The sequence below is a fragment of the Tauraco erythrolophus genome, chromosome 1 (genome assembly GCF_009769465.1).
Source record: "Tauraco erythrolophus isolate bTauEry1 chromosome 1, bTauEry1.pri, whole genome shotgun sequence".
Lineage (NCBI taxonomy): Eukaryota > Metazoa > Chordata > Aves > Musophagiformes > Musophagidae > Tauraco > Tauraco erythrolophus.
The window spans coordinates 26,717,272-26,742,710 of NC_141465.1; the positions used below are offsets into that span (position 1 = coordinate 26,717,272).

A 25,439-nucleotide genomic window follows, 5' to 3' on the forward strand; every position below is an offset into this window, starting at 1 on the left:
TATTACTCCTTGATGCTTATTACAACAAAACCCAAACTTTGTCTGAAACTCATTTCCTTTCCTACACTTCAGCTTGTCCCTTTACCGTGACTGTAAAGATGGTAGGTGAGAATAAGCACATTAGTCTCCTTCTCTGTCAGTGCCATGGGGGTGTCCTAAACGAGCCTTGGCTGTGTTCCTTGCTGTCACAATGAGAATGGTACTAGTACCTGCTCTGGTACTAGATTCAATGTTTTTGCGATGCACTTCAGTTTTTTCCTGACCTTTAGGCAGTCATGCTCTCTTCTTGATGGTCTTTATGGACTGACAAGTTTAAATGCTAGCAGAGTACACACAGATATTTACTTTTGCTTGAAGTAGGATGTGTTCTTGGGAGCTTTTTGTGGTTGTTATTCTTAGCTAGGAGGCCAGGGTATAAAATATTAACAATATTTTTTTAAATAAGCTCGACTGTGATGATCTCTTCAGGAAAAGTATCCACAATTCAGGACATCTCATGAAAAATGTTATTTACCATACAGATATATTTGTTGGTTATTTTTTGGGGGAGGGGGTGTTTGTGGATAATTTTTTTGTTATGTTTAGGTGATAGAGGTGATAGAGTTTGGCAGACTGATACTAAAGTAATCTTCAGTTTTCTTTGCCTTTTTTTGGTTTGGCTTTTGATATGACTACTGAATAAAAAATTCAAATCTGGCCTAATTCTTGCTTATCCAGGTTGATTACATGAAAGTCCATCAGTTCCCCATTCCTACTCTCCACTTCCCTTGTTATCACCATCAATGCAGGTTACACTCAGTTCCTTCAGTAAGGTGATGGGTGATGCATGAGATTGGGTTGAGGACATACTTTCTGCTATTCCTACTTTCTCACTCTTTTCTTCCACTGTTCCTTCTGCCTAACTCATTTTTTCTGTTCTGTTATGGGTTATCCACAGGCCACAGTCCTTTTGGGGGTATACTTGCTCGGGTGTGGACTTATGCATGGGCCACAGTTCCTTCAGGGGTGTTACCAACTGTGCCATGGAGCACCTCTTACACTTCTGGCCTTCTTGTTCCTCTGTTTTGGTGTTCTAAGATGTGCCACAAACTCCTCCAGTTGGTTCAGCTGTGTCTTACAGTGGGTCCATTGTGAAGCCAGCTATAACTGACTGTCTGTCACGGCACAACCCCTCACCTCCCTCACACAGAAGTCACCCCCTGCAATCATCCCCTGCTACCAAAACCTTGAACTATTTATGCCAAATATAGTTGAATGTGAGAATATGGTGGGAGACAGTGTCAAAAGCCTTTGCAAAGTCAAGGTAGTTACCACCCACTGTTCTTCCCTCATACACAAAATTAATCATTTAATCCTAGAAGGCAGTGGGGTTGGTCAGGCGTAATTTACCCTTGGTTAGTCTACCCTGAATGTCCCCAGTCACTTCATTCTCATTGAGTTCTTGGTTTTATATTAGTGTGTATTTCTATCTCTTTTTCTTTGTTTCTTTATTTTTTTCCTCACTTTTTGGATATGAGACTGTTATTCTTCATGTAACATCTTTTCTTTATTTTGATTGCTTTCTCCGCATCCGTATATGTATGCTCCAGTTCAAAAGATACAATGCTTACCTGAAATTTCTCAGATTTGTAGAAGAGGTTCTATAGTATAGAATGAGAAAATACAAAAACTGAAAATATAAAATATGAACTGATAAATGTATTCACAACGAATTCACAACCAAAATGTATTCAAAACCTATTTCATATTTTTCAGCTCTACTTCAAGTTACAATTTCACTTAGTAAAGTTGAGCTTAGTGTGGGTGAATCCAAGTTCTTCACATGTACAGGTACGTATTCATTTTACTTGTGGCTATGTATTTTTTGTTAGATTTTTCAACCTTCTACATAATTTGAAATTGGATTAATCAATTCACAATATTAACTTAGATTAGCATATATTTGTATATTCACATTGACTTATGAGAATTGTGATTATGGATGCTTATTTAGTTGAAATATTTTCACTTGTCTAAACTAAGGAGTTTAATAAGTTACCAGGCTAAGCTTTAGGCTCCTCTCCAACCTAATGAGGCACACAGAGTCTTTTCTGGTAAGACAGATATCGGTCAGGAAGAGAAGGATTTGCATTTGCAGCTGCCTGATGTGGATCCTTGATGTTGCTGAGTTGCCGTCTTCCACTGACAGTGACACATGACTTGACTACATTGACAGCCCAAGTGACTGGTGACTTGACCTGTTGATCCATTGACTGCTGAAAAGGCTGTTTCTTTTCTTTTCTTTAAGACTTCATACCTTTCTGGTTTTATTTTTTTTCCCCCTCTTGAATCCTTGAGCTACTAGTTATCCTGTCTCAACAATCATACATCTGCCTGCAGTTTTGTCTTTCTTATCTTTCTACAGATATTCTCACAACTCTCATAATTTAGGAATTTTCTGACAGTGCCTAGACATTCTGCATTGGATAATATCTACCTGAACTTCTAATGTTGAATTGTTTTTTTGTTTTTTATTTGTAGCCATTGGTGAGCCTGACAACATAGATTGGTACAATCCACAAGGAGAGAAGATTGTTTCTAGTCAAAGAGTGGTTGTTCAGAAAGAAAGTGTTCGATCACGTCTAACCATTTATAATGCAGATATAGAAGATGCTGGTATATATCGATGTCAAGCAACAGATGCTAAAGGACAAACTCAAGAAGCTACTGTTGTTTTGGAAATTTATCGTAAGTAGAATATTATCAATTAACAAATAAGAGTCTATGTTTTAAAAGCCACTGCTGTTGAGAAAGCTTATCAAAATATCTTCCCAGGCTCTGAAGCTCATCTTCCAAATAATTGCATCTCCTGCAGTTTAGTTAATAGATATTATGACAAAGACTTGAATAAAATAGATGGCCACTTTGTAATATTGCAGATCACTTTTCCTTTGTACCTTAGAACGCCGTCTTATGAGGCACTGTATGCCCCATACGGAAAAGAGGAAATATGAGAAAAAAGTTATGTCAACCTAATTCTTATTACAAATACTTCTACATCGTGTTACAAATACGTGCATAAATAAAAGCACAAGAAGTACAATATATGTCATTAAAAAAGTGAACTTTAGACGGAATTAGTTATTTTTATGTCAGTCTTTTTCTATTCTTGACCTTATAATGGAATTTTGCCATAAATCATTGAAGTTTAGTGTGATGAGCAACTAAAAGCATTTCAATTGCAAGCAACTAATTGAGGAATGTATTTGAAAAATAAATACATTCTATTGTGCTAAGAAATGGTCTGAGAGGTTTTTTTTTTCAACATAGTTAAATAACTTTGCATCATATTATATTCTTTAGATCAATCAAAAATGCCTAAAATCAATACATAAACAAATACACTGTGAAGATACAAGACAAAGGTCTTTGTTGGTGAAAGGGTGGGACTTATGCCGGCAGCCTTTCAGCTGAGTTATTCTCTAATTTTATTGGAGAATAATTTTTTAGTATTCAGAAAAAAATTTTTTGTGGATGGACTGAGGTCTAAGAAGTTGCGATGAGACAGAAAATACAGAGTAGAATCATAAAGTACTGCTTCTGAAGGGTACGAATAACTCAGATAACCAAAGACATATGACTTAAAAAAAAATATTGATAAAACAACCATTAAAATGGTGATAGCAGTTACAAGAGATTACATGATGGCTTGAAAGCTGACAGTTCAAAGGATTTCAAGTTTTGTGGAATTCATTTGCATGCTTAAAACTGCCAGTTACTCCATTAGCAGACTGCTGAGCAGGGTAGAAATCTTTTTGAAGTGTTTGTGAGTGGTAATTTTAATAATTCTGAGGTGAGATAAACTTGAAAACCTACACAAAAAATGTGAAAGCTTGTGGGAACTGACATATAAATTTTTGTTATTCTTACTGGTGATGTATTTTAAGGAAAAAGCAGGATACGCTGTACTCCTAGGGCCTGGTTCAGTACTCACTGATATCTGAGTGTTTTTCTTTTGACTTACATACAGTCAAATACTTCAAACATTTCATACAAATACTTGTAAAATTATGCAAAAGATGTATATAACAAAAGTTTACTCCCTCTGGTGCAGGAGCTGTGTGAATTATTTGAGCTTGCACTTGTATCAATGCAAAAAGATGGAGGTGGAATTGTGGTCTCTGATTTATGTTCTCCAAAGTGTCCTCTGAAATGTAATTGGCAGTCTTTGATCCTAGAGAACATAGGTCAGTTTGTTTCTTCTGTGTACAAGAAAATCTTCCAGAATTTTTTGTTGGGCAATTGGTTTCTGCATCAGAACTTGCATGAGGTCATTAATGCCATCTTGGACATCTAACACTAAATTCTGATAATCCTGAACTTATTCAACCCACTACTAAAATTAAATATCAAATTCAATTGGAATAATTAAAAGCCTCATTAGGCCTAAAAAGTCTTTTTATTTCCTCAAAAAAACACTACAAATTCTTATGACTTAATAAGATTAAGTTTTTCTGTATAGTTTCCCACTGCTTTTAAAATTTTATGTTTTACTCAGCTGTTGGTCTTCACAGTCAGTGAGGCTGAAGTTCCACATTTTTAGTAAGACTTTTCCAAATAATTTTAATGATTTTGATGGAATGCAAACATGAGGTTTTAATTTAATAATAACATCATGAGGAATAAAACATGCAAGAGAGTAAACAGACTATTAACCTGAATTGTAGACCTCTAAAAAACTACAGTTTCAGAACTGGGCTCTGGAACATTGAAAACAATGAAAAATGTAGTTATAAAAATTTTTAGTTTATATAAATAAAGCAAAGCTTTTCGTAATGCTAAATGATTGTAAAATCTTTTTTACAGACAGAGTGGAAGTCATATATCCAGAACCATTTGAGTCTTATCTGGGAAAATTGTATTATGGAAATAATTCTATATTATCACAATAAGAACTCATAATAGTCATCTTTATCTGATTTTGTGTCACATGTAATTTTAATGCTAAGTGAACTGGAAGATGCTTACCATATTCTGTTTTCTTCCTTTTCAGAAAAGCTCACTTTCCGAGACATAGTATCTCCACAAGAGTTCAGGCAGGGAGAAGATGCAGAAGTTGTTTGCCGTGTTACTAGTTCACCTGCTCCCGTTGTCAGCTGGTTGTATCGGAATGAGGAAGTCACAACTATTGCTGACAGTTAGTATTTTGGTAACTCTTTAAGTTATACATTCTAATTAATATTAAAATATTATTGTAAAAGAAGACTAATCACATTATCGTGGAGGATAAATTTTGATTAGCCCATCAACTTCAGTAGAATTTAGTCAGGTTCTGCGGTCTATAGAGAAGCCGTATGCAATGGTTTCCTTCATTTATCATTTTGTTCCAATTGGGGATTTTGTCTAGATGTAACATGAGGGTTCAAATGCCCAAAAGATTGCTGGGATCTCCTTCACAGGAACTCTTCCTGGGTTGCCAGGTATGTAGGAGTTGAACATGTTTTTAAAACATACACAGATAAACTTCATTGTGCACACAAAGCTATGACACTGAGCAAGCACTGCATTGGCTTCGGTCTTGCACATTAAGTTATCTCACATTAACTCAGAGGCTATCAAGTGGATAGGCTTTTTGCACTACTGTGAGAATTATTTGTATGAGTGTAAGCTACTCTTTGAGTTACAAACAACTGGGGATGTGGGTGATCTCTTTAGGCGAGATTGCCTAACAGCTAAACTGATAAAGTAAGGTGAACATGAATCTCACCTTCCCCACATGCAAGTTCTAACCCTGTAGAGAGACAATTAATTAGGCATATAGAATTTGTGTTATTTACCCTCTCAAAAAAAACTTTGAGACCATCTAAGGAACCTGAAGGTGCACAAGTCCATGGGACCTGATGAGATGCAGATGAGCTGCATCCCGCAGGTCCTGAGGGAACTGGCAGATGAAGTTGCTAAACCATTACTCAGCATATTTGAGAAGTTGTGGCAGTCCAGTGAAGTTCCCACCAACTGGAAAAGGGGAAGCATAGCCCCCATTTTGAAAAAGGGGAAAAAGGATGACCCAGAGAACTACAGGCCAGTCAGTCTCACCTCTGCCTGGGAAGATCATTAAGCAGATCCTCCTGGAAACCATGCTAAGGCATGTGAAAAATAAGGAGGTGATTGATTACAGCCAACATGGCTTCACTAAGGGCAAATCATCTCTGACAAATTTGATGGCTGCCCGTGATGGGCTTACACCGCAGGTGGATAAGGGAAGAGCAAGTGACGTCCTCTACCTGGACTTGTGCAAAGCATTTGACACTGCCCCATATGACATCCTTGTCTCTAATTTGGAGACACATGGATTTGATGGATGGACCACTGCGTGGATGAGGAATTGACTGGATGGTTGCACTCAAAGAGTTGTGGTCAACGGCTCGATGTCCAAGTGATGAGTGGCGTTCCTCAAGAATCAGTACTGGGGCCAGTGCTACTTAACATCTTTGTTGGTGACATGGACAGTGGGATTGAGTGCACCCTCAGCAAGTTTGCTGATGACACCAAGCTGTGTGGTGCGGTGGACATGCTGTAGGCAAAGGATGCCATCCAGAGGGATCTTGGCAGGCTGGAGCTGTGGACATATGTGCAAACCTCATGAAGTTCAAGGCCAGCAATGTATGCTTGCAGCCCAGAAAGCCAGCCGTATCCTGGGCTGCATGAAAAGAAGCATGGCCAGCAGGTCGAGGGAGATGATTCTTCCCCTCTACTCTGGTCTCATGAGACCCCCACCTGGAATATTGCATTCAGCTCTGGGGCCCCCAACATAAGAAGGACATGGAGTTGCTGGAGTGGGTCCAGAGGAGGGCCACAAAGGTGATCCGAGGACTGGAGCACCTCTCCTGTGAAGACTGGCTAAGAGAGTTGGGGCTGTTCAGCCTAGAGAAGAGAAGGCACCGGGGTGATCTTATTGCAGCCTTCCAGTACTTAAAAAGAATCTACAAGAAAGCTGAAGAGGGACTTTTTACAAGGGTGTGTAATGAAAGGACAAGGGGCAATGGCTTTAAACTGAAAGAGGGCAGATTTCAATTAGAGATAAGGAAGAAATTTTTTGCAGTCAAGAGGGTGAAACACTGAAACAGGTTGCCCAGAGAAGTTGTGGATGCCTCATCCCTTCAGATCTTCAAGGCCAGACTGGATGAGGCTTTGAGCAACCTGATCTAATGAAAGGTGTCCCTGCCTATGACAGACGGGTTGGAACTAGATGGTCTTTAAGGCCCCTTCCAATCCAAATCATTCTATGATTCTATGAAAAAATGTGAACCATTTTTTCAGTGCTGTCTTAATAGTCATCTTTGCCTTTGTGGAAAACAAGACTTTCCATATTTTCTGGAAATGGAACTAATATTGTTGATTAACCAGCTTATCCATCTTCTCATCAGTCTTTATATCTGCATATACTCAAGGTTGCAGTATATGTACTTAAAATTCTTGTTTCTGAGTTTCCAGCTCTTCTTTCAGCACATGGGTACGGCCTGCTCCTATGCCTTTAAGGTTTCCTTCTTGAGGAATGTCCAGCCTTCCTGGACTCCTTTGCCCTTCAGGACTACTTCCCAAGGGACGCTGTCAACAGGCCCCTTAACAGGCCAAAGTCTGCCCTCTGGAAGTCCAAGGTAGCAGTTATGCTGACCTCACTCCTTACTTCTCCAACAACCAAAAACTCTAATTTCTTGATTCTCACCAGCTGTATCAGGAAGTTATCTTCCACACATGCCAGGAGCTTCCTAGACTGTTTACTCTCTGCTGCATTGTATTTTCAGCAGACATCTGGTAAGTTGAAGTCCCCCATGAGAGCAAGGGCTAGCAATTGTGAGACTTCTCTCAGCTGCTTATAGAACATTTCATCTATCTCTTCATACTGGTTGAGTGCTCTATAACAGACTCTTACCAAATATTTGCCTTGTTGGTCTTCCCCATGATTCTTACCCATAAACACTCAGCCCTATCACCACCATTATTAAACTCTAGACAATCAAAACACTCCCTGCCATACAGGGCTATCCCACTGCTTCTCCTTCCTTGCCTGTCCCTTCTGAAGACTTTGTAGTCATCCATTGCAGCACTCCAGTTGTGCGAGTCATCCCACCATGTTTCTGTGATGGCAACTGTATCATAGCTTTCCTGCTGCACAATAGCTTCCAGTTCCTCCTGTTTGTTGCCCATGCTGCATGTAGTGGTGCAGATGCACTTCAGTGGGGCTATTGATCCTGGTAACTTTTTTTGGGAATGTCATGGTTTAGCGCAGCTAGCAGCTTAAGCTTCCACTCAGCCATTCACTTGCTCCTACCTCCCAGGGGATGGACAGGAGAAAAAATGTAGCAAGAGGCTTGAGGGTTGAGATACAAGCAGGGATGGATCACCCGTCAACCATGGCCCTGGGTAAAACAGACTTGGCTTGGGGCAAATCAATTCAATTCGCTATCAGTTATTTCAGAGAGGATAACAAGAAAAAGCCAGATCTTAAAAACACCTTCCCCCCACCCCTCTTTTCTTCCCAGCTCTGCCTCCTCCCCTCAACGGCACAGGGGGACAAGGAACGGGGGTTGCAGGTCAGTTTGTCACACACTGTTTCTGCCGTTTCTTTCTTAAGGGGGGAAGACTCCTTACACTCTTCCCCTGCTCTAGCATGAGGTCCCTCCTCGTGGGAGACAGTCCTCTATGAACTTTTCCAACATGAATCCTTCCCACAGGATGCAATCCTTACCCATCAGGTTGCTCCAGCACAGACTTTTCACACGGAGTCACGGGTTCTTAAGGTGCAGCCACCCGCTCTGGCGCAGATTCCCTTCCCGCAGAGTGCAGGTGCGTCTCTGCTCCACCATTGATCTCCAGAAGTGTAGAGTCCTTTCCCACAGAGACATTTCTCTACAAACTCCTTTGGGTGCAGTAGTCTCTGCTCCAGCATAGGATCCTCTCTCATGGGCTGTGGGTGGATCTCTGGTCTACCGTTTCTCTCATTGACTACAGAATGACAGCCTGCCATCTCACCACAGGCTGCAGGGGAACCTTAGCTCCAGCACACCTCCTCCCCCTCCTTCTTCACTGGCCTTGGCATCTGTGCAGCCAAACCAGCCTGACAAACCTTGGCAGTTCTGGCAGGAATGAGTTCCAGCCAGCCAGCACCCTGGGAGCAGGGCACTTCAGAGCTCTCTAAGCTGCACCACTGTGGGCATCTCTAGTCAAGCAGTGGTGGCCCAGCATGGGCAGCCACCTGCCTGGGAGGCTGGGAGAGGGGGCCAGTCCCCACCGTCTCCCCCCTCTCTTCACTGCAGTCTCCACAAGGCACAGGTTTCCTCAACCCCTTCTTAAATATGGCATTCACAGAGGTGCTGATTGGCTCAGCCCTGGCTAGAGGTGGGTTGGACCTGGCCAGAGACAGGTCCAACCACTTTTGGAGCCGGGCAAGTTTCTCCAAGCTCCTTATAAGGGCCATCTCTGCAGCCACTTTCCTGCTACCAAAACCCCACCACATAAACCTAGCACAAGGGAAAAGCTTCGGTTCCTACGTGACCATTCTTAGGTGCTTCTGTAGTTTCTATCACATTGATAATTCTTGAGTATTTGCTGACACATGAATCTCCATCCCCTACCTCCACTAAAACACCAGACCAAAGGACCTCGCTAGCACACTGTCCCTCGAACATTGGCATGCCACCCCCAGGCTTATCTCTAGCCAGCCTGTTTTTATCCTTTTCCCCCTTTAAATCTTGTTTAAAGCTATTTCAATGAGCCCTGCTAATGCCTGTGCAAAGATCCTTTTTTCCCTTTGAGATAGGTGTACCCCGTCTGTCACCAGCAGGCCTGGTGTCATGTAGACTGACCCATAATCAAAAAACCCAGAATTCTGGTGGTGACACCAGGCTCAGAGCCAGGTATTGATCTTCTGGTTCTTCCTATTTCTTCCCTCGGTGTTCCCTGCAACTGGAAGGATAGAGGACAGCACTACTTGCGCTCCTGATCCCTTAACTGGTCATCCCAAAGCCCTGAGGTCTCTCTTGATTGCCCTCAGGAAAAATCAATATTGCCTATATGAAAAATCAATAATGGATAACAATCTGAGGGTCATACCAGGGTAGGAAGCTTTTTCTTGAGATATTTAACCTGGGTCCAGAGAGGCAGCAGACTTCTCTAAGAAGTGGTTCTGGTCTGCATATTGGGCCTTCTGTTCCCTTCAGAAGGGAGTCTTCTGTGACAATGACATGTCTTTTTTTCTTTATGGAAGCACTTTTGATGCAGGACATAGACCAACTTAACCTTGGTGACACCTCCAAGCTAGACGAACCATTATCCTTGTTATTGTTCAGTTCCACTTGCAGAGCCTCATACCTATTTTGAAAGGGCACCTGGGAAGGTGGAGTAGTCATAGAGGAGACACGCCTGTTGCACTGGGCAGAAACTTGTCATCATTGCCCACTACCCCTTCAGTCACTGTGTTCGGCCAGGCAGAGAAGAGGATAGGGAGTCCTCTGTATCATGCATCCTATCTGCCTGTTGGGCCTGTCTCAGTGAAGGCAGAGTGCAATTCCAGTAGTCTACCTCTGTCTCGGACTGCCTGATACTCTTTCACCTACTCACCTCCTCCTGAAGCTCTGTCACTAAGTGAAGGAGTTCCTCTACTTTGGTGTACCTCCCACAAGTGATCTCACTACTGCCGTCTGGTACTGATGTCAGAGCAGGGCACATCCTGCAGCCTGACACCTTGGTGGCAGCCTGTTTCCACTGGACTTCTGTCTGGGAAGCTGCATCAGGCATGGTGAGTGAAGAGCTTAGATAGGCCATGGATTTGTGCCGGGTAGATACCATTGCTACCTGGTCGAGCTGGCAGAACTTCAGTGCCCTTCCCACATGCCGTTCCATGCAAACTGCTACGCCACACCTTTGCTGACGTTCCACATTGTTTGCCCGCCCTTTTTGTGGCGCTCCTGGTCACTGACGCTCCCTTAAGGGCTCCTTTTATGCATGGGAAGGGTCTTGGTCACCCCACGTACATTTGTATGTGGTAGTGTGTAAAATGGCGTTGATATTCAAGCATGACTTCAATAAACCAGGCATAATTAGCATAAATGTGTTGAGGCCATTGATGTCCTGTAAACTTATATCAGGTGAAGCGTATTAAATTTTCTTTTTAAATTTCTCTGATAAAGTTCTGGGTAATGAAACAGGACCCACATGGCATAAAAATCTGTTTTATTTGTAAATATGTATGCTCATATGTTCTATGAATAGACATTTAGCTGTATAACTACATAGAAGCCTTTCTACCAAATGTTGTTTGTCACTGTTTTGGAATATCAGTGTTGTATTGTGGGAAATCTAGCATGCTTTAAAAATGTGGCAGAATCAAAAAGGAAAGCAAAGTGAAAAATGACACTTGGTTGCTAGTTAAAACTGCAAGCTAGTAAATCTCATCGTCTGCAACACTGAAAGGATGACACTGGTTCAAATAGAATCAGACAGACAGCTGAATGATAAATATGCAAGTACTTCAAAAACCACATACAGTGAACTGCAGGAAGTCATTCTTTTCAAAAGAGTCTGTTAATATTGACCAGTTATGTTGTGTTGACCTTGGCCAACTTCCAGGCACCCACCCAGCCACTCTCTCACCCTCCTGAACAGGACAAGGTGGGGAAATGAGGTGAAAAAGCTCGTGAGTGGAGATAAAGGCAATGAGATCTCTTGCCAATTGCTAACTAGTACAGGCAAAATAGTTCTGAATCGAGGAAAATTAATTGATTTTATTTCCAGTTAAATTGATTTGAATGGTGAAACATAAAGACAAAATTAAAGCAACACCTCCTCCCTTCTTTTTCACAGATTCAACTTCACTCTTTCTTTGCCAACTTCTCTATCTTCTCCACCCCAAGCAGTGCAGGGAGATGGGGAATGGGTGTTGTGGTCAGTCCATAGCAGCTCCAGCATGGGTCCTTCTGATGGGCTGCAGTTTTTCAGGATAAGGTTTCTTCAGCATGAGGTCTTCCATGGACTGCAGTGTGGATATCTGCTGCACTGTGCTCTCTCCTGGGGCTGCAGGGGATCTCTGCTCCAGTGCCTGGAGCACCTTCTCCCCTCTGCCTTCTCTCATATTGGTGTTTGCAGGGCTGTTTCTGTCATATTTTTCTCATTCCTCTCTCTCACAGTTTCTGCACAGCATTTTTTGTCCTTTCTTAGATGTGCTTTTCCAGAGGTGCCACCACCTTGGCTGAAAGGCTCAGTTGTGCTCTGCAGTGAGTCAGTCAGAGCTTGCTGGACCCAGCTGTGTCTGGCACAGGGCAGTCCTGACCTCTCCTCATAGAGGCTGCTCCTTCAGCCCTCCTGCTAACATCTTGCCATGTGAACCAAATATACTATCAGACAGAAAGGAGAAAAAAATTACATTCAGATTCAGTTTACCCTTGCAGATTATAATTTTGCTGCTGCATGTGCAGGAAAGTGTGTGCTCACTTGATCTGATTTTTTCAATGGACTTCAGCTGCTCAAAAGGTCTACTCAAAATTTCAGTTTATGCTGCACTATGCAGAAGATGGAGTGGTTTGTTGGATTATGGTTTCATACCTATTTCTGTGAAGCATCAGACTACAGTGAGATACATCATTGAGTACTAGTGACTGAGCAAAGGAACAGGAGGAGGGAAGAAGAGCAAGCAAGCTGAGAATTATTAAGCAGAGTGCTGTAAAATGGACACACAGACAGTTGGTTATTCTAGGTAGAGAGGGAAGAAGCATTTCTTACTTATTTTATTATAAAATGCTCAATTTATCTTTTTTTTCCATCTCTTTAATCTTTTTGATATTCTGTGTTGGTGTTCATGAATATTCCACCCATTTTGCAATAATTTATAAATTTAACATACATTAAATGACTCCTCAGTTATGGATGGAAAATCCAGATTGAATTTCAGGAAATGCAATGTATTTTGGAGTAAGAAAAAGAACAAATTTCTCAACTGATGTTTTACTTTTAAATTGACAAATGTTTTGTCAATGGGCATTCTGATTGTACAGAGAAAGTGCATAAACTCATTTAAGTTAACTTTCTTCATGTTGTCTTGATTTACTAACACCACTTAATCTCTTACTTGATTTTCTAGATCGATTTGCAGTATTAGCAAACAATAATCTCCAAATTCTTAACATCAATAAAAGTGATGAAGGAGTATACCGATGTGAAGGAAGAGTGGAAGCCAGAGGAGAAATTGACTTTCGGGACATAATTGTTATTGTGAATGGTAAGGAGTAAAAGTTTTTGAATCAGCTTCTTGCTTTACTTCATTATCATAGTCTCTTTTAAAATTAAAATTAAACTAGTTAATATTGTTGTCATGTCTGTTTAGTATTGTTTTTCTATAAATGTAATTACTTAATATTTTTTTTTTAAATTTACTGTATTGTGTAAATAGAATTAATTTCATTTCATAATTGTAGAATCACAGAATTGTTAGGGTTGGAAAGGACCTCAAAAATCATCTAGTTCCAACCCCCCTGCCATGGACGGGCACACCCTCCACTACACCAGGTTGCCCAAAGCCTCATCCAACCTGGCCTTGAACACTTCCACAGAGGGGGCATCCACAACTTCTCTGGGCAACCTGTTCCAGTGCCTCACCACCCTCAGAGTGAAAAATTTCTTCCTTATATCTAATCTAAATCTGCCCTCTTTCAATTTAAAACCATTGCCCCTTGTCTTATCAGTGTATATAAATATGTAAAAGCTGGATTATTGTTTATAATCGTTCATGGCACATTGACAATCACTGCAAGACTTGAGTTTCAGATTATAACATATAGCAGTTCAGTTCACCCTGTATTTTTCAGTGTTTTGTCATTTACTGTTAAAAAAACACTCTTGATTTTTCCTATTCACCTTCACTGCATTGAACATATTTTATTAACTGTCTCAAAAGTCACAGATACATTTTATTAAGATTAACAGTATTACTTATACATTTTTAACGTTTTATTTTTATGAGGAATGAAAGTTATCTGAAAAGTGGCATTATACATTTTATTAGTTTATAATAAACCTCTGAGAAGGAATATGAATTGGTTAAGACAAGGTGAAGCATTTAGCTCAACCTCTCTTAAATTCAGGGTTGACTTGTTGAAAAATAAACATCTCTTCATATACTGTGCAGAAAGGCCACAGTTCCTAAAGGACATTTTTTACCTATACATTCTGTTTAATGTCAGTTTTTCAATGAAACTACTTGCATCATGCCTGTTAGGTTCTGAGTTTTAAATGGTTTGTCCTTAACTGGTCCTTCTCTGCAAACACCAGTTTACAGAAGTAATTATGTAAGTTGAATTCTCAGTTAATTTCAGAAGAGCAGCTTCTGGCAGAGGTATTATTTAATCCATATAGTCAAGCAGCAATCTTTGAAGCAGAATTCCTTAGTTTGGTGTAAATAGTACACAGATGGTAACAAGCAAATGGGTGATAATCCTACATATTGTGATAGAATGTAACAGTAGATGTCCTACTCACTGTGAAGACCCCAACAAATTGCTTTCCTCTCTGTGCATTGTGGTACTGTGTTACTTTGACTCCTGGTTATGTACAATTCCAACAGTGCATCTGATAGCATTTAAAATGCTGAAGGAGATTTTCTTCCACTGATATTTATGTGCATGGATATAAACCTACATTCTGAACACCTTTCACTTCTGTCTAATATTTATATGTAGTTGAGCTGAGAGCAAGTCTGTACTTAACCTAGAACATCGGATTGCAAACTATTGTCTGACTTCACATCTTTTATTGGTGGATTATATCCACAAATTTGGTTCTTCATGTGTTTATTATGACTCTAGACAACGAAGCTAACACTCACCTCTAGAATTTAGTTCATAGGGTTTGGAGGAGAAGGAATTGCCAATTGAGCGATTCTGACATGGTTGCTCATGTAGAGTGGTATCAATTAAGAGCTATTTTCTGCTTAATTTATAGGAATAAATAGGTTTTCCTACATAAAGCTGAATGTATTAAACTTGGCCCAAAATTACTTTTAGAGTAATATTAAAAATCCAACAGAAAGAAAAATTGTAGTGCTCTTTGGTGAAAAAGAAGACCTAGGAATGAATCAGATTGAGGAAAAAAAAAATTAAGGAGCAACCTGTAAAAGCTACATAGGTCAGTAAAAGCTACATAGCTGTATATCCACCATGTCTTCTCTTCCAAAAAACAAGCAGTAATGCTTACTTTCAATGATAATCAAAGCTTGGTATAAAAAGAAAAAGTTATCATGACGGTATTTGTATGTAGAAAGTATTCAAATTTAGTACTTTACTGTTTATTTACCTATATTGCAACAATGCCTACAGGATCTATAGAAGGATCTCAGATCTGTACAATCACATAGTAAGAACCATACAAGGTCTCCAAAGCTGGATAAAGTGCAGCTGAACAACAGAGAAATAGGAATACTTTAGGAGAGCTGACACACTGCATAACCCATACTTTTACTTTTTAAAAATTTTCATTTTTTTGCAAGAGTCTGTAGAGAAACTTGAATATAGAGAATGATGAGATTAATAATTAAATTAATGTTATTAGTCCTTGCTCTTACATATGTATTTAGGGTTTACAGTGTAAATACATTTTCAGGAGGAATATAGGGGCTTATATTGTACCTTTGCTGATTTACTTGGAGAGTAGCAGAATTCTCCATGTATGGTGTTTCTCTACTGCAAACAATATATAAGTACGTTGCTTTCTAAATGTCTTCTTTATTATATAGTGAGAGTTGATATTGTTTCTATTTCTGCAAATGTGATTTGTTCCAATACTTATACATACTTCACTCAAAAATGTAGGCTATGGTAGAACTGTGTGAAATCTCAGATTCCCTTTTGCAGGAATAGTGACAAGGATTTAATTAAAAAACAAACTATTTGCTATCCTTTTACTTTTTGCCTTCTACCTAGAGTATTATCCATGGTGCAGGTGACCCATACATCCTCTGATTCAGGGCAAAGATTTGAACTAAGTTCACCTTTTCTGTGAACAAGTACTTTATTTGGTACTGTTTCTCTGCCTGTCTGTCCAACTAAAAAGGGAGGACAGAGAGAGTGGAAAAACACTGAGAGAGGTGAGAGCACCTGAGCCTTATAGCAAGCTGATGAAGACCAGTCTTTCAGGTAGGTCTGATGAGAGGTAGATGATGTGGGATCAAATCCTCTCAAGAAGAGGAGAAAATTAAACTTAGGATGAAAACTGTCTTTCTCATATTTAAGAATAATTAAGAACAATGTTCGTTATAACTGAGTCATCTCTGCCAGTGCAGATGATAGTTGTTTGATAATGATATGACATGGTAATGGTTTCTTGTGCTATGTGAAAGCAAGAAAAATTAATCACCACTGTGATATTATTTATATTTATAGTTTATATTACTATAAAGTGAAGGATTAGACCTTGCAATCACCAAAATAAAATGGTGAAAAGCCACTTCCTGAATTATTTAAGAACATGTTGCAAAAAATCATTCTTTCTTTGCCCGAAGTTAAGTGGCTGTACCCATATTTAAGTACCTAAGTAGCAGAAATTTTCATAGTTGATGAAGCAGCATGTGCAGACAATGTTGAACAAGTGGAAAAGAATTGAACTTTTAACTTAGATACCTGAATGGAATGTTATTATTTTCCATATTAACAATGACTTCCTAAGAAACTAATATTAGGTGACTTTGTTTCTTTTTTTTTTTTTCTATTTTTAATGAAGTAGTAAGTAGAATTGATTTCTTATAAATTTCTTACATTAAAAAGGAAATTTCTTGTTTTGTAGTAATGATATAAATTTAAAATAGTCTAGTCTTGAGGTTAAATAGTGGGCACTTACAACTACACATAAAGATAACGTAGAGATATATCTCATTTTGAAGAGAAAGCATTAACAAAGTCAATGGAATGTATCTTGAAAATATTTCTTCCATTCTCCACTTCATCTGTATGCTAAGCTGGTTAACATAACATTGGCTAATTCACATCTGGGAGAGAGGTAAATAACAGGAAGAAGAGGTGAATGATCATAGCAGCAGTTATGACTTAGGTCACATGCACATAGTTTTAAAAACTAAAAGCTGTAAAAGAAACCATTTTGAAAGTGATATTCAGTGTTCTGGTTAGTGTTGCAAGACCGTGTTGATTAGTTTGATAGTGAAGGCCCTGAAATGCAACACAAATCCTCTCTCTACTAAATTATGGAAAAGAAGAAAACTGAGTGAATTTGCAGAGGAAGTTTTCAAATCTGTTTGCCTAGATTATTGGCCCACAAATTTAGATGTTCATTGCCCTGGGGACATGGTATTTCCATATCCAATCTGTAGTGCAGACAATTTCAGGTAGGAAAGAAGCGATCTGTGAAAAAGACTTAACATTAAAAAGTGTGAAAGCAACTTACAGTAAGCAAATATAAGTTAGAAAACCTTTTTAGTTTTAGCTGACTGGTCATTATATTGGTAATTTTTTTGTGTAATGCCTTTTAAAGTTTGCATACAAACACAACACGACTTTACTCAAAAGTAGTTAAAAGTAAATCTTGGAACAAAGTTTGATATATAAAATGTAGTTTCTAATGTATGGAAATCTTTAGGGGGTTATGATGGATAATAAATTGAAATACATTTAAAAATCTAAAGTTTAGATATCTTTTTCTACTTGCAACACTGAACTTTTTATAGCGATTCTTCTCTACCTGTATTTATGGTGAGGTCTAAATGGCAGTTGTTTGTTGGTTTTTTTATAAAAAAGTTGGTATAAAATAAAACAAAGGAATTCAAGTCCTCCTGAAAACAAAAACTTATTTTTTGTTCCCCCCCCCCTTTGGTAAATGGGCTTATTAGATCTATTCCTTTAAGTTTTCTTTGCTGTCTGGGAAGTTCCGTGCATTGGATAAACTTCCTCACCTCACTGACATAAATGAAAAATAATTGTTTTCACTTAGATGTGACTGGATTTTTCCGTTTTGCTTTAAGTTTGAAATGCAAGAGACTTGCCAGTATAGCTTCATTTGGCTTGTCCTATTTTAGGTTCACACTTTAGTTCCATCCTATGTACATACAAGAACAGAACCAAAGATAAACGGATCTCTTCTCAGAAAGAATAATGAGAAAAATAAAATTTGACTTTTGAAAACAAAAATGATATTTCATTTCATTGTCATTGCAGTATCTCCTGGAATACTGAGGCACTTAAGTAATGTGCTGAATCAAATCATAGTCCTGAAGTTCTTAGTTGTGAGCATTGAAGAACTTTCTACTGCTGACAAAGAATTTTTTCATCCTCTCATGTTGCTGAGTATGTTTTCCGGTCTAGACATTAAAATGCATTGCAAAATGTCTAAAATTTATACAACATTTTCTAAGTGATGCTTTTTCATGAAACATGTTGGACAACAGAAGGATTTTGTATGCTGAGTAATGACCCACACGATTTCAGATGGGACAGAAGTGATCTGTGAAACATTTAAATTTCAGCACATCATTAAAAAGTATGAAAAGTACACAACAACATTTACTTACTGGTCATTGATAATTCTGGTACATTTTTTAATAATTTGATATATTTAAGGTTCGGAAGTTGGAAAGGCTTCTGAAGTAGAATACTAAAGATAAAATATTTGATGCAGAGCAACAGAAGTTTATTCTCAACACTTTGTGACAAAAATCTGTGGAAGTGCAATGGGAAGCTAGAAGCGAATTTGTTGTGGTTGCCTGTTTCTCCTTCTTTTCTCTGGTGAAAGTTAAAGCTAAAAAGGATAACTGAGTCACTCCGATGATGGGATGTACTTGCTAGCAGAGACCTATATTTTGTGAAATCTTCTTTTCCCTTTCCTCTAGCTTTCCTTGACATTCCTTCTTTTTCACGTATCCTCTTCCTTCCAGTCTGCTGGGATTCTTTTTATTTGTTTATCTGCTTGACAGTTAACGGAAACAGATTTAGGGCAGCTGTCTTAAAATTACCATATGAACAGAGATATTAAATATCAGCTTGTGAGTTGTTCTGTCTTAAGTATTATTGCTATTTTTCCTGTTGGGTAGAAGTTCTCTGTGAACTGTTACAATTTTTGTAATAACTTCATCCCCTCAAGAACAGACAAAATTTGTTGCTCTCAGAACACAATTACAATTTTTGGAAATACGATTTCCCAAACTAGATTGTATCCATTGAGTTCTATCACGTTTCACCTTTTGAAGTTGGTGATACTCCTGCCCAGGAAATATGCAGGAGTTCAGTAAAAAGAATTAAATACGCATAATCAAGACTACTACCTACTGACACCTGCTTTAGAAGCACTGTCTGACATCAGTACATAGTTGTATGTCAGCTTTATAATTGAACGAAAGATAAAAAAGACTAGAGACATGTTTTTATTTCAGGTATTTTGATTACTGCCAATCATAACTGTTGTGTCTTACACATGCTAGGTATAACTTCAGTCACTTTAAAATGTTCTGTAAGAAAATTGAAGAACTGTTTAAAAAGTCTTTTAAAAATTTATTCTTGTGCAAAAAAAAAAGGTTATAAATGTCCTGATAATATTAAAAATTTTGTGTTTAAGATAAGTAAAGAAATACTAATAACAGTGTTTCATATTGTACCTTGATCCCTAAGTGTAACCATAAATTTCAGCGTTAGAAAGGGATCCTATCCTGTGCTATAAATTTCCCTGGAAACATAAAAAATCAAGTATTTTTTTCTATTAACCGGACATAATGTTCTATTTTTCAGTTCCCCCTGCAATTACTCTGCTACAGAAATCCTTTAATGCCACTGCAGATCGAGGAGAGGCAATAACTTTGTTCTGCAGAGCCACTGGATCACCTCCACCTGAAATCACTTGGTATAGGTAAGTTCAGTTGAGGTCTGCACATCAGGCCACAGTGTTTTAATAAGTCAACAATTTTCTATCATGGTTCATTAATCTGTGCAACCTTAATTTCTTTACTGAATTTTAAGAGCATTTTCTGTCCATTTCTGTTCTAAATTCTAAAGCTAGATTCAGCATTAATAAGTGAATGAAGAGATAAATGTAAAAAGTGACTAAAATGCCATATTGACATTTCTTCCTGTTTGAGGAGAAACGAATAAAGCTGAAACAGTGAGTCCTTATCTCAAAAACAATACAAGCAAAAATCTCACAGCAACTTTTGCACGTGAATGCATCAGGTAAAAACATATGCAGTTATGCAATAAATAACTATCCAATATAGGTCAGCAATACTGATAATAAAGTTAACATTTTCCCCATCTGTAAAAATAGATTCTAACCCTAACTCTCCATTTCAATGAGATTCAGAAGGAGGTATAGCTTTGGACACCCCTATGATATGGAAATGTTTCATTGAATAAGTTTCAAGTGTATTATGCAATTTTAAAAATATAATATGTTTTGAAAATGAAACTGTTTTTAAAGTTCATGTGTGTTTTTTGATGATATCCATGACATGAACGTAGTATAACCATGTCGTTTGGGAACACTTATGGTAAAACATTTGTAAAAATTTAAATAACCATATGCAGTGTCTTCTTTCAATTCTAACAAAGATATGTATCAGTCCTGGGATATAAAGTATCTCATACTTCTCATGCCAGTACACGTTTCTGTTTTAGACCTGACTGACTTGCATCTACATAAATTATTTCAGGTGAATTAAAAGGTCACTGCATTTTCAAAATGGACAAAGAAGGGATTTCCATTAATTCTTAATCTCTTTCGGAACCTTTGAACAATGTCAGATTCATTTGAAATGTTAGCTTCCTTTGACTGGCACCTTTATCTTAACATGCCATAAGTAAAATGTGGATTAAAATTTTTCTCTTGTGCAATTTGGATCTCAGGAGATGCAAATAAATAGAATGCAAAGTTAATTCCTTAATGTGGCTTATAATCCAAAATTTAGTGAAGAGGAGAAAAAATTAAAACAAAATATGCAGAGCCCAAATTAACGAACTGATACTGAGTTCAAACTAAGGTCGAATATTCAGATTATTTCATGTCTTTGAAGTAATTTTTTACAATGTATGTCTTATCTGACAAAAAATTTTAAGTGTTGTCTGAAATCTGGTATCCTAAATGACCTTGTTGTAAGACAACCAATGTTAACATTTGATATCGTTAAGAAATAATGCATAAATTTGCACAGTTTGTGGATGTCTCTGTGTACAGTGCTGTTTTTTTCAATATTTTATAAATACTACAGTATGTACACAGGCTAGGTGTCTTGGAGATACACTTATCTCTGTCTACTGATTAGAACCTACTGAAAGATTTTTCCTTTGATTTGCCAGGCCCTGAGGCAACTGACTTTTGTAAACCATTCCTTAAGTATCTTTTTAAAGATTTTACAAAAACTTCACAGGCTTATGTACTGGATACTGGATCTTAAATGAAGAAGCTTCTATTTGTTTCTATTTTAGGAACTATTTCATAGTGAGGAATATTGGCTTATGTTCCTCCCTTCCCTATTGTGTTTTGTTGTGTGTTTTTTTTCTTTTAATTGTCTTTTCATTTTGTCTTGCTAGGCTATATATTCTTGGCAGTAGAAAATATTCTTGCTTTTTTTATTTGCTGACAGTGAGAGGTTGTAAAGCGGTAAGTGGAAGAGGCCCTTGGTTTCTGTGACAGAATGTTACCATTCATATACAAACAGGGAAAAAAAGATAGGAGGAGTTAAATTACTTTTTCTGGAGGAAGCAAACTTGATTCTAAATTGTATTCCAGTACTGAATTTCTGCATTAGATTTCTGAAATCGCTGTTCTGAACTGTTCATGTCCCTTTTCACTCACATACTAGTAGCCAGTTAAAATGATTAAGAATCTGCTGATACCTTCTCCTTGTCTTTAGACTATCTCACAGATATGTCCAGATAAAGACCTTAGTTTTCCAGAATATTTCAGACTCTTTTTCTTTAGAAATTAGACTGAGCATAGGAAAACTACATCAACATAATCCTTCCTGATTTTGAGAATAATCTAGAAAGCATTGTCAGTGATAGCATAGTCTATCAAAACTGATTTATCTAATATTAATATGTATGTCATCCATTGAGAACCTAATTGAATCCGTTTATCAGAATTAATGGCCAAGGTGTCATCCTGTTTAGTGTATTTTTTGATGTTGAATGTAAGTTGATATAACCTCAGGTTTATGTGTTTCTTTTTTAATAAGTGGAATTACATCTCGAGTTTAATTAAGTGTTAATGCTGATTTTGGAAGGATTATAACCTTTGGTTACAGCAAGTTATGGGAATTACATGTTCAGTTTTATTTCCAACTGCACCATATATCTATGTGAGCTCAGTCCTTTTATTTAATTTGCCTCAGGTTAACCATTTGTAAAATGGACATGTGCAATTAAATGAGTTAATGGAATCTGTTTTCTGAATACATTACTATGCTAAGGAAAAAAGTGCAGAGAGATGCAAACTATTATAACAGAGAATAATGTTTCCTTGTAAAACATTCAAAAGTATACTGAGCATTCTGGAGAGCTTATGAAAAGCTCTGATAAAAAGGGTGGGAATGATTTCTACTCCATTCTACTGGAGGATTTTTTGTTGTATTGTACAGAAAGTACATCTGTACCTGTTGAGATGGTTCATCAAGATTTATATATATATAACACTTTTTTATATATAATTCAGTGTTCTCATGTGTTTGCCTTTTAAAATGTGCTCTAGCACCAGTTATTCTCTTACTTGCTCTATCGAAGTTTCTTTAGCAAGGCCTGCATAATTTGGATCTGTCATTGTGTAGTCTTACCTTCATTACAATCCACTGATATTTTAGTCAATTAAAAAAGAAACTCTCTGATTATTTTTTCTCTTGTTGCCTTTTTGGTTTCCAATTAACTGATTTAACAGGTCAGCTTCAGCTAGAGCATGAAAAATGGTTGTATTTTTAAAATCAAATGACAGTACTATTAAGGTGTCATATATATCCCTCTGTTAACTGTAAGCAAGATGCTTACAGACAGAGTAGTTTCAATCTTTAAACTGTTTAAGACAGTATCTAATGTGGTAAATCTTTAACTATTTATGTTAACCCTTTTCATTTCCAGGTGCTGACAATGTTTAAGATTTTGTCGATTTAAAATGGAAGCATCTGAACTCATGGTTTCTCAAAAAAAATACTTTAGTTAACTTCTAAATTTGTCCATTTGAAATACCTAGTCAAGAAGAAAGGTCAGCAAGGTTTAGTTGCTGCTCTATTTAATATGCATATATATTTTGTTGATATTTCATGGACCGAGAGAATCTAATTCTTTCACCCCTTTACTGATATCTCTATTGAAGCTGATGTTACATTAGCATAAAGTAAAACCTTCAGAGAACCAACAGAATTAAATTAGCCAGGACTGAAAGATAAAGGTCCAAATGTCATGAACTTGAAATCTTTACTCATGTGAATAGTCCTGCTGAAAACACAATGATTGTTTACATCTGTGGAGATAATTTACACTAGTAAGGTTTAGCTGGATCAATCCTCTTATCTCTATGGACAGGACTTAGAATTATCTGCTAAAAGAAATAATCCACTTTTAATGTGTTACTTATATTTTCCCGTTCTCCAATATCAGCATCAATCTGAATTTCTCCTGTTTGCTCATAATCTCATTTCTGCTTAGAAATTGTCATAGATACAGGTGATGTTTATGATAACAGACATTTGGAAACTACTTCTGGCCTTGAATATAGACTTTTGTCTCCTAACAGAAGTCACTAGATTTTTTTTTTGTGAAACCATCTATGTGGAAAATTAGGCCTTTTCTCTTTTGCAAAACAATTTCTATGATTTGCTTTGGAAAAAAGATGGAAGAGTATCACAATAATGTCTTGAAGTGGACAGCTAAGTGGACTACAGTTATTTACAAAAATGTTACTAAAATGCAAGCTATATAGATGCCAGGGGAATTCTATTAATGGATATTAATACTTCCAAGAAAGCAGTATTGTTGCTTTTTGTGAAAATATTATTTTAGAAAATATGAAATATATGTAGTTACCACCATTATGTGACCAGAAAGAAAGTGAAATTCCTTGTTGCTCAAATCTTGAAATAAAACTAGGTGTCCTAAACAAGGCATATTGAATAGAATAGAATATTTCAGTTATGGATATTGGTTTCATTTTACAAATAGCTTGTTTTCAAGAAGTTGGCATTGTCAGCAGGATTCTCAATGCTTATGAAAATCAGATAATTTTTATGTAGGTGCTTATGAGAAAGGACTGTTGATGATTCAACAGAAATAAGACCAAAAGAAGCCTACAGCAAACAAGGCAGAATGAGAAGAAATAAAAAAAAAATAAAATTGCACTTTGCAAAAAGCAGCTGTTTTGAGAACTGTGTTTATGCCAAGGTGCTCAAATGAACCGGTCAAGCCTCGATCAGCCCTCAGAATTGTTCACGGATTTTATTATTTCTGTACCATCTGGTCAGAACTCATTCTAACATCTGGAGACGTGCCTGCTTACTAAGTTGTGGCTAGCCAACAACAACTGAGAGGAAATAATTTGGAAGGGTTCTTTATGTACCAATAGGCTCTAAAGTAGTTTAAAATATTTTCTTGAAAGTTAGTACACTGTTACTAATGTGAACCTCAACTGTTACACTTTGAAAATATGGTTTTAAATGTTTCTCACATACAAGTACATATTTGTATAACCAATTTCCTCTATAGCTCCTTGACTATAAGCCATATGCTAGAGCTCTGTTTACAAGCATTTTTCTAACTTTGTCATTATCGAATATTTAAGAATAAAGATATTATAGTGTTTTTAATACATATATATTTTAGAACGTGACAATAAAATTTTGAAGCTGGGGTCTTGAACATCAAAATTCAGATCAGAATGCTTTGCTTCGCCTACAATTTGCACATTCTTATGAAAAACCATAGTGATCCTGCAGAAAAATTTTTGTCATGCTAAAATCTACTCCCTTCTATACATACTGCCAATGTATGTCACGTGAGTTAATGCATTTTTGAGGCTAGCATAATAGCAGTCTCTTCCTTCAAAGATTATTTTCAACATATTGATGATTCCATAGCACGTTGTTTCAGACTTTGGAACCTACTGGTTGATTTATACATAGTTTTTATTTTTTTAGGAATGGTAAGCTTATTGAAGAAAATGAAAAATATATGCTGAGAGGAAGCAATACAGAATTAACAATAAGAGATATAAAAAATATTGATGCCGGTCCTTATATCTGTAATGCTAAAAACAAAGCAGGAAATGATAAAAAACAGACATTCCTTCAAGTTTTTGGTAAGTACTGCAGAGTATGTTCCATCTTTCCTTTTTAAATGTAAACAGGAGGGAACTGAGGTTATAATTCACAATTTTCAGTGGAACACTATTCCTGCAAGGTGTCTACTGATGCAGCAAACCAGTCTCTGTATAATTTTATA

At 37.4% G+C, this 25,439-nt stretch overlaps 1 protein-coding gene across 1 annotated transcript in view; it reads left to right on the forward strand.

Moving 5' to 3' along the window:
* The first annotated feature begins 1,724 nt into the window (after nt 1–1,724).
* The window catches only part of NCAM2 (neural cell adhesion molecule 2), a 151,941-nt gene continuing 128,226 nt past the window's right edge, over nt 1,725–25,439 (forward strand). Inside the window, exons 1-6 of the mRNA XM_086616061.1 lie at nt 1,725–1,830; nt 2,521–2,727; nt 5,033–5,176; nt 13,115–13,252; nt 19,752–19,869; nt 25,136–25,296. Of these exons, the coding sequence (XP_086472187.1) occupies nt 1,725–1,830; nt 2,521–2,727; nt 5,033–5,176; nt 13,115–13,252; nt 19,752–19,869; nt 25,136–25,296 (874 nt within the window). The remainder of the gene's footprint in view (nt 1,831–2,520; nt 2,728–5,032; nt 5,177–13,114; nt 13,253–19,751; nt 19,870–25,135; nt 25,297–25,439) is intronic.